Genomic DNA, 9,720 nt, shown 5'->3' on the forward strand with positions numbered 1-9,720 from the left:
TACCAGATCACCAGACAGTTGTTAGTTGACGTAAACCCAGACACTACATATATGACAAGCTAGGTCTGGTGTACCATCGCATTTTAGGATATGCTTGTTAGTGAAAGATGGCCATGTACAGATGAGCGCTAGACACCTCTGCACTCTATGGAGGCCAACTTGTTGCCTTACCACCGTGTCTAGCTCATTAAATGTTGTGTTGTCCAAGACATTTTTTCCAGCTATTTTATTTTTACTTTTTGCTATGCTGGATTTGATTTTCTTCTTTCTGACAGTACTATTTTGTTAAAGTGGGTTTCTAATTAAATTCCATTTTGACTAAGTGACGATAACCGATGCTGTGAATCTGAAATTTTGTCTAAATTCTTTCTGTGGTTGCAACATCATTGCTTCTCTTCATGCTGCGATGGGCAAACTGACTGAGCTTATACTTCTAACAGGTGTGAATCTAGAAGGATATTGTTGTTGTGACCAGTTGCTTGCGACTACTTGCAAGTACTTCACCTCCCATAATGCCTTGAGTATTCACTGACGTAACGTCCGGTGGTGCTGTTGGCGGGCAGAACGGGCTCCGCTCTTGTTGTTAGCGACACTGAGGCCATTGTGTTATTCTGCAGAAAAGCACGGTGAAATAAAGTCGATCCAGATTTAAGTGTCGCCAGTGGCGCGTCTTCGACTTGTTATTTGTCTACAACAGACGGCCAGTTGCGTGTTTTTACTCAGAGCCACCTTAAGAGCCCCGAAACATTCAGTGTAAAGGTAAGGCTCACGTTAGCTACCGTTAGCTGTAAAGGGAAAACACGCCAGCCATGTTGCGCTGTGGATGTGGTGGGCAGATGCCTGACGCCTCACCTTGCTCAGATTTTGGTGTATTACAATATATTGCGACCCAATCGAGTTGAAGCAAAGCGTCTCAGTTTATTTTGGCCTTCCTCCACTTTTTTTATTTAGAATGTGAGGAAACAGTATTTATGCATGTTGTAAAGTTATAAAACGGTGTGCAGCAAGCTCCCTTGTACGTTTGTCATACAACAGTGAACGTGACAGCTTGTACTGTGACAGTATAGTTATAGCCCATTAATCCTTTAACTGTGGAACAGTGATGGATATGAAAAGTTCGGACACCGCGGTGTGTTTTTCTGTGTATACAGTCACGCATGGACGTGGGTTTTTTTGTTTCTCGCTACTCAACCACCACTTACCATCACTACAACGATACAACACATCAGCCGAGGACACGGGGATATGCGATTGTCAAGTAGACTTTTTTGTTTACAGGGTATGCTTAATGAAAAAAGTTAACCAAAAAATATAAACGTTAGATGCCTGTGGCCTTTACAGGGGATAACGTGTTACATTTTCACAGTTTAGCAGGACTGAACTAAAAGTCCAAAATCAGCAGCCTAATACATAATGAACATGATCTTTGGTCTTTCCCCCTTTTCAAAATGAGCTCCACTTGAACCACCTTCAACAATAAAACATTGCTTAATGCACTAATAATAATAATTATGTATTATTTAATGAGGGTGCCTAGAAAACTTAAAGTCTTAATCATACTTAAATTAACTTAAATAATATATTGAATAATATATATTTCTTGTAACAGACCATTTACAGTACAGTAGTACTTTTACTTAAGTAAAGGATATGAGTACTTTCTCCCAACACTGCCCCTCTCAGTCTGTCAAAGTAAACAAACATTTGATAATTATATGAATTGATGTAGTATTGAGATTTTTGTTTGTGTGTGTGTCTTCATGACAATGACAGAGAGGACTGAAAGCTGTAGAAGTGATTAAATAGAAGCTTGCCTGCAGTGGAAACACAAAACAATCTTGGGTTTAGATACATGTAGGTACAGGTTTCAAGAGTATTATTAGGAAAGTAGTTATTGGAAATGCAGCTGAATAATTAGTCTTTCATATTGCTTATCAAAGTCGTTTGTACAGTGCAGTTCTTTATTTGCTGGGCCCTCAAACACAAATTCATGATTCGATGACAGGGAAAAGTCACATACTGATCCACTAATGCCAAGTGCTTGCAGTCTCATCGCCTGCTCAGTGTCTGTGATTCTGTCCAAATGCAGATGTAGTTAGCGTTTAGTTTAGTGGTTACTGTTCTATCAGTTGCCACAGATCTGACTGTTCCACATTAAATAAAACAGTGTCAGCATAATAATCAATACAGTTTTTTTCCCCATTACTTTTGTCATTGTGTTACTGCAGGCCACTGACCTGGTTTATAGGAAAGTACTGTTTCTGTTCTGTTGTATTACCTATTTTATCACTATATACCAGATATCAGGTTCTGGTTCGACTTTTACTGCAGGACAGTCCTTATCAGGCAGAATACTAGTATACTAGTACTAGTAATGTGTCCCTCGTGTCATTAAGCAAATTTTTTTTCTTTTTTCTTCAAACCTCTCTGCCCTGCTTTAGGACAGTCAGTAGTTTGTTACTATCATTCAGTTAATATTGGGGGGGTTATTATTATTATTATTATTATTATTATTATTATTCCTCATTGTTGGCAGTCTCCTTGTGAGAGCAGCTGTATCACTTAAGTTGAAGACAAGACCGCTGCATGTTGCTGTATGTGGAACTTGTAGCTCCAGAGTGCCTGCTGGTCAGATGAACAGTCATTTGCTTTCAGCTCCTACATTTTTTCCTCTGTCATTTCACTTTCAATGCAGGAGATTCTTCAGGAATTGAAATCCTCAGTATTGGTCACCTCACCAGTCCTTGTGTTTTCTATATATTCCATAATATGTCATCATTAAAACATGTTAGCTAACATATCAGTTATTCTAACTCTTACCATCTTTCTTCTTGGGTCCACAGAAGTACCCTCACCAAACGTCAAGCTGGCGACTGCAGCAGGAAAGAAGGGCAAGAAGGCTGAGGAGGAGGAGCAGCAGCCTGCAGGACCAGTGCCAGAACCAGCACCCGCTGCAGGAGCGGAGGAGGAGGAAGAGGAGGAGGAGTATGTGGTGGAAAAGGTTTTGGACCGCCGAGTGGTGAAGGGAAAGGTGGAGTTTCTGCTGAAATGGAAAGGGTTCTCAGAGTGAGTACGAGTCTGTCCTCACTTAGGTTGCTGTCGTTGGTCTTTTTTCATTGTGGGTTAGTTTTACTGCTTGGAGAGTTTTTAGTTAAATTGCAGCTTATGTGCAGCATCAACTCTTAAAATTGAAAGTTTCAAGTTTTGCATTACATTAGAGCCCCTCAAACAACCCTACAAAATGGCTTTTAAAATCAAACATCTTCCATTCACAAGTGCTCTCTGCACCCGCCTTTCCAGTGAGGATAACACCTGGGAGCCAGAGGAGAATCTGGACTGCCCGGATCTTATTGCAGAGTACATGCAGAAACACAAAGAGAAGGAGGAGAAAAAGAAGGAGGGCAAGAGGAAAGTCTCCACTGAGGCCACTGGAGACTCTGAGGAACGAGGGAGCAAAAGAAAGAAGGAGGAGGTGAGCAAAAGAGAGCAATGCTCCAGGCTAAAGAATCCCAGCATTCAGCCAAAACAGTTAGCACCTGGTACCACTTTTTACTGTTACTATAAACAGTTGAAATGTCAATAAAAAAAACTCTCTTGACTTAGCAATTCTTTAACCAATCATGTACAGTGTCTGCACAGACTGGAGATGATGCAGCAACAATCATTAAAGTCTGTGTCCTTTTTTTTTTCTCCTTGATCATGTATTGTTTTTATACTTGTTCTTATACTACCTGTGTCCAGGGTGAGAAGGCCAGAGGTTTTGGCAGAGGTCTGCAGCCAGAGAGGATTATTGGAGCAACGGACTCCAGTGGAGAGCTGATGTTCCTTATGAAGTGGTGGGTGCTTACTGTTAGTTTAAAAAGGTCCAAAGGTTGATTTGAAGTGGAATTCTCATCCTTGTGGGTGATTTTACTGTACGTTTTACAGTACGTACCGTCCGTTTACTGTACAAACAGTGCAAAATGGACATACTTTCGCCTCCATTGAGAGAAATACTGTTTGTTGTGACTTCAGCGATTTATCAGGGGTGTAACTGGGAGACTGGGCGTTCTAGTGCTGATAGAAGTAGTTCATAAGACAGAGACATTTATTACAACTTTGGCAACGTCCACTGCCTTCCCTTTGACACACACTTCTGTCACTGAAGTGGTTCCTTTCACTCTCTGCATGCCAAGCACAGTAGCTTTCAGCAGACATTACTCATGACCAAGCAGGTAATGCTGTGGGTGGGATGTTGGGTGAGACTACAGAGTCCTGATCATAGATGTAATGCATGAATTTATAATACAATACTTGTATAATAAATAACACAATACATCTGTATCAGTGGCTATATCAGTCAAAGAAGAGCCATTTTGAATTAATTTAACCCTGACCCCTTTACCTTTTTCTGATTCAAACAATGATGAGCTTTGTGATTTGTTTCAACCCTACTCATTAGGAATTTGAAAAGTATTTCAAAATAACAGTGCTGTTGTAGATACTTGCCACATTTCAACTAGAATGCTGGCTAAAGTCTTAACCCTCTGGAGTCATGTGTATAATTGTCTGTTTTTGACTGCTTTTGATTTTACCTTTATATTTCAGCTTAAAAATGGTTTACCTTGCCTTGTTTGGTATCATTTTTTTTCATCACAATCTCACAAGTGTGACTTTACTGTCATTTTTTCATTTTGACATACTGTATTGACGCACTAGACCTAAAATCACACAAAAAATATAAAATCTGAGTGGTAAAAAGGTTGATTTTTTTTTTTTTTTTAAACCGCAAACATGTTTAACAAACCATTTTGTGACTTAGAATGCAAATATATTTGTAAATTTCAAAACATTATGTACAAATTTAGCAAACAAGTTATCTACAACTATTAACCTTAAAATGCAGTAAATCCCTCAGGTGTTTTTTGTACCGCTATTTGCAACACAATCAGGTGTCACAATAAAATAACACCTCAAGTTATTTGTGTCACTCCAAAAAACAAACAAAAAAAAAAACCCGACTAAACAACAAACACACTGCACTGCACACTAAACACACTTCACTACACACTAACTATACACTCCAAACACATGAAATGTCACAAATCTCAAAACGCAATCTCTATCGCAATCTCTCGTTTGCTGTTGTCTCCCACAACTTTTCCTTAGCAACAAAATGCCTCATTAAAACAGAGACTCGGCGAGGCTGCGTCTTGCAGCTACGTCATCTTAAATTGTTCAGGTGATAAGGACGCGCCGGTGCAACCATCAACTCCAGAGGGTTAAGTTTGTTGGAGGAAATAAATGAAGACCTCATTGTATAACACACTTTTCCCTCCCTGTCTTGCTCGTCCACCCTCTTGTGCCTTACTTGTTTCCCTTGTCTATTATCTTTTCTTTTTCTCCCCTGCCCCTGTACTTCTGCCCTCTGTTTCTTTACGCAATTTTGGGTTCCCCTTCCTTCTCCTTAAAATTAACAGGAAGAACTCAGACGAGGCTGACCTTGTCCCCGCCAAGGAGGCCAATGTCAAATGTCCCCAAGTGGTTATCTCTTTCTATGAGGAGCGCCTCACCTGGCATTCTTACCCCACAGAGGAGGAGGAGAAGAAAGAGGAGGAGAAAAAAGACTAGATGAGCAGAGGTGCAAAAAAAAAAAAAAAACCATGAAGAGAAAGGAATCTTGGAAGCACAGGGCAGGAAATCAACTATACTGGTGAACTGTTGTCCGGATAATTGAGTCTAGCAGCTACTTTGGCAGAGAAAGTGGAGAAAAATCCCTGATCGTTGGGATTGAACTGCCAATGTAGCTGACAGGAACAGAGAGGTTTGTTTTCCTGCCCTTGAAGGAGATGGGCGTCCTTTCCTCAAAAGATGCTCCCACCTGTATCTCGACTTAAAAAAAATTAAGAGGTATATTGACATCTGGTGTCTCTGTCAAGCTACCTCACGTCCATGTGAGAAGCAAGCTGAATGTTTGGCTGTGGCTGGCATGTCTCTGCTCCCAGTCAGCCTTTATTTAGAATACCTGTTTTGAAAATGTTTTGGCTGGTGAAAGCGACCCAAACCTCCCTTCTTGCTTTGTCTGGATACATTGGAGGGAACTTCTTTTGGAACGGAATGAAGTGAAGCGAGATATTTTGGACACATGTCTCTTTCAGTATCTGTTCTCTTTGTGCCACCTGGGTTCTTCTCATTATCGCTGATGTAACGCTGCTCCTCACTTGAAACTCTCAAATGCCAAACGATGACTGTGCATTTCACTCTGACACGGACAGATTGACGAAGAGGGGTTACAGCCTTACATGTCCTACCAGCCAGTGTGGCAGCCAACCAGCCAGTGCTCAGTTGTCTGCTAAAACAACTTTTTTTCTTTTTGTTTTTAAAGAAAAGCTGTCATCAGTCATTCCACCCATGGATTATGCTGCTGCCCAAAGCATGTACTTTATTTTTTTCGTCAATTTTTTTAAAAATTAAAACTAACAAACGAGTTTGTATTTGAGCTACGAGTTAAGGTTTTTGTGCTGATTTGGTTGCGGTTCTGAAGCAAACCTGTAGCTTTTCTGTGAATGTAAAACTGTCCATCTGCTGTATTTCATGTGGCTCATTTGTTCAGTCATTAAGGTATACATTAGGAAGTTACACTCTCCTAATTTGTTTGAGATAGTTTTGGTATTTTCTTGAACACATTTAGTTTCAAGCAAGTACTATTAATGCATCACCCATTTTCACTACTTGACTAAGACACATTGTTTAAGCAGGAAGCCAAATAATCACCCGCCAGCGACACTAGAAGAACTGTAACTTATGGAACTAGTGAACAGTATCTAAGTGTAAGCTCACCAACTGGTGGCTGTAACTGGTTTGATGGCTAAACCACTTGCCAGCTCCACTGTTTTAGAAAAGTACCTTTTAATGGAGCTGAGGCTGGCTGGTTTCCTGCCAAAGTGGCTGGTAGTGTCCACACAGCAGCAAAAATTAGTTTCTCTGCAGTCTGTACATTTCCATCCTGCTAAGAGTGACAGGTACAATAGGCAATTTCAGGTCATTTTTACAAGTGGTAGTCCAGGAAATCTTGCCCGTTTCGAAGAAGCAAAGATATCCTTTAAGCTAGAAGTGAGGATCATTCAGACAGAAACATCATACAACTCATTCGAACATTGCTTAGCAGAGAATCTGCAGGTTTTCACTTCAGCCACACACAAGTTGAAGGTGTTTGAAGCCCTGAGCTCAGCTGCTTGATGATTATTTGAAATGAAATTCTGCAGGCTCTTCATCTTTCTGTGAAGTTTTTTTCACCCCAATGTTAACTGACCAGAGCACTGCTGTCCATTGAGTTAATTTTTTAATGCTTCTGTAAGTCAGATACAGCATTTTATAAAAGCAAGCTAGAGTTAACTCCTTCTTGTTTATTAACCTCATTATTTACAACATCACATTGCAAGAGTAGGTTAAACAGCCATGCTTTAAATGTTAAGCGGCTGTTTTTTTTGTTTTTTGTTTTTTTTTTGTTTGTTTTGTTTTTAATCAGTGGCGGTCAAAAATGTTTCCCTGGGAAATAAAGACACCCTCTCTAACTTGTTGGCTTCAGTGTAAACATGCTCCTGTTGGACAAAAGAAGTGTTTGTGTGGGAACTGACCATCCGTATGTCAATGAATTGCTGACTGTATTTTGTACATGTATCTGTTGGCCACGTTGACACAAAAGCAGTCAACAAGCTGGCTTGGCTGATGGTGGAAGTGCCGCTTGGAGTGGTAGGTGGAGATTTCCTGAGGAGACTGCAACTCTCACTCAGTACATACTTGCTCTTTAACATAATCAGCTAAGTTTTACCCTAATGGAGGAGGTGATTCTAAGTTTGTTCATTTCCACGTTTTTAATCTTAACACACACACAGCCACGTGTTTTCTAGATTGTATTATTTTAGCTTGCATTGGCCGGGCAACACTCAAGACATGATGGAGCACATTCACGGTCTTTTCTTGGTTCTTCTTGTTGGCAGACGGTCCTATATTTATCAAATACTGAAATATGCATAAATAAAATTGGTTAGAACTTTCAAACTCAGCATGGTTAACATACTGTTTCCTAGCCTAATGTTTTCCTGTGTTTCATGTGTTGGCTGTAGCCCGGCTGTGCTCATTTCTACGTATACTGTATTAAAGCAAGCGTAGCTTCCTATGTTAGCAGACCCAGTTTAGTTAGTTCAAATCTCCTTTCTCTGAGCTGTTTGCTTTGGCTTGCCTTTTGTTCAAGATTCATAAGAGAACTGATTTGAAGAGTGAATTCTGAACCTTTTCTTTCTTGTATTGTGTCCATTAATTTCAAGTGGACATTGTCTTTCTGCTTCACCTTGTACTGCCCAATGTTACAAGTCTTGAATCAGCAGCTAGTTTTTTTTTTTTCTCATTTTCTTACAGAGTGATCATTTTAATGTGTCCTGCCCTTGTAAGACACAAAATGATCATTCCAAATGTTTACAAACTAATAGCAGCAAGCTCCTTAAAAGTGGTCTTATTTTTTAATTAAGTGAATACAGGTTGCTTAAGCACATGAAATCCCCCACCCAAGTAATTCAAAAAAGCAGAAAAGCCCCATGATTAAATGAAAGGTGCTCATTATGCATTTGACTGAAGCCACCTATACCTGTCTCCTCCAGAGGCTGAATTAGTGGGAATATTTTCCCATTTCAAAGTTTGCTCAGCTGTAAATAGTCTTCGGCATTCAAAGTGGAATCCTTCTCGAGTACCTGTGCTAATATGATTGACTGATCTGTGTTTGTATCTATATCCTGGGTCTACTCTTGCATCTGTTTTCACACAAATGTATTATTCAGTAAAGTTGACTGAAGAGGGGTTTTATTTCTCTCAGGCCAGAACTTCTGCCTTTGGGATGTTCTCATTTCTACCACGTTTCATCAGTATTATCAGTTAAATGTCCTGCTTTCTGACTGCCTTCTGTTATACCTCACTAGTGATTGGAAGACATTGAATTAGCTGCACCTGGGTCTGCTAGTTAGTTTTTATATCTTGTCCTTGAAATGTTTCTCTGTATTTAGCAGATTAGCTGTTGTCCTGTTGCATGTTTATTGGTTTCCCTTGCAGTGTCACCGTCATGGCCGATGTACTTTTAATTGTCTGTTTTGGACAATAAAGAGTATTTGTTTTCATAACTCTTTGTACTTTGGCCTTTCAGTTATTTTAATTTGAAATGGCACACAACAGGAAATAAGTAATTCCCACAAGCGTTCGGCGCTCGGTAAGCTGTGCTAAGTGCTAAAGCCAACGCTGGCCTATATTTTGGCTGCCAGGTCCTTTGCATTTTGCAAGTATGTCCCATTGAGATCTCATGATTGCTGCATGAATTCATTACTTTGGTTATGTTATGAATATAACTATGCCCAGTCTGAATGTACTTACAAGCACTATAAATGCCTATAAGCCATCCCAGGGTGCAATGAATAACAGCAGCGCTCAACTCTTCTATATAAATAAGATCTCACGTCATTCAGGGCCAAACTTTTGTTTGATATGCACATATATCTTTAATTTGCCCTTTGATGGGATATTTTCAAACCATTCTTCTCAAATGTTCTATAAAAGCATATTTTTAACACTTATTTCGGTGGATATCTACCTCTTCATAATGGATTAAAACTCTTCTGACTGTAAATGACTTATTTTTAACTACTTAAACTTCTTATTTATTCTGCCTTCTGCATTTTTTGATGCCACCCTCAGTTC

At 39.7% G+C, this 9,720-nt stretch overlaps 1 protein-coding gene across 1 annotated transcript; it reads left to right on the forward strand.

Moving 5' to 3' along the window:
- The first annotated feature begins 406 nt into the window (after window positions 1-406).
- On the forward strand, window positions 407-9,149 carry cbx1a (chromobox homolog 1a (HP1 beta homolog Drosophila)). The gene is made up of 5 exons (XM_046415797.1): window positions 407-440; window positions 2,844-3,066; window positions 3,301-3,472; window positions 3,742-3,836; window positions 5,460-9,149. Exons 1-5 carry the CDS (start codon window positions 407-409, stop codon window positions 5,608-5,610), a joined length of 675 nt encoding a protein of 224 aa, XP_046271753.1. The 3' UTR covers window positions 5,611-9,149.
- The last annotated feature ends 571 nt before the right edge of the window (window positions 9,150-9,720 follow it).

Source organism: Scatophagus argus, chromosome 16 (genome assembly GCF_020382885.2).
Source record: "Scatophagus argus isolate fScaArg1 chromosome 16, fScaArg1.pri, whole genome shotgun sequence".
NCBI classification, from domain to species: domain Eukaryota; kingdom Metazoa; phylum Chordata; class Actinopteri; family Scatophagidae; genus Scatophagus; species Scatophagus argus.

Coding starts and splice junctions, on each gene's coding strand:
- cbx1a (XM_046415797.1), top strand. CDS start 407: ATGGGCAAACTGACTGAGCTTATACTTCTAACAG. Junction 3,473..3,741: donor GCAAAAGAAAGAAGGAGGAG/GTGAGCAAAAGA, acceptor ACCTGTGTCCAG/GGTGAGAAGGCCAGAGGTTT. Junction 3,837..5,459: donor CTGATGTTCCTTATGAAGTG/GTGGGTGCTTAC, acceptor TAAAATTAACAG/GAAGAACTCAGACGAGGCTG.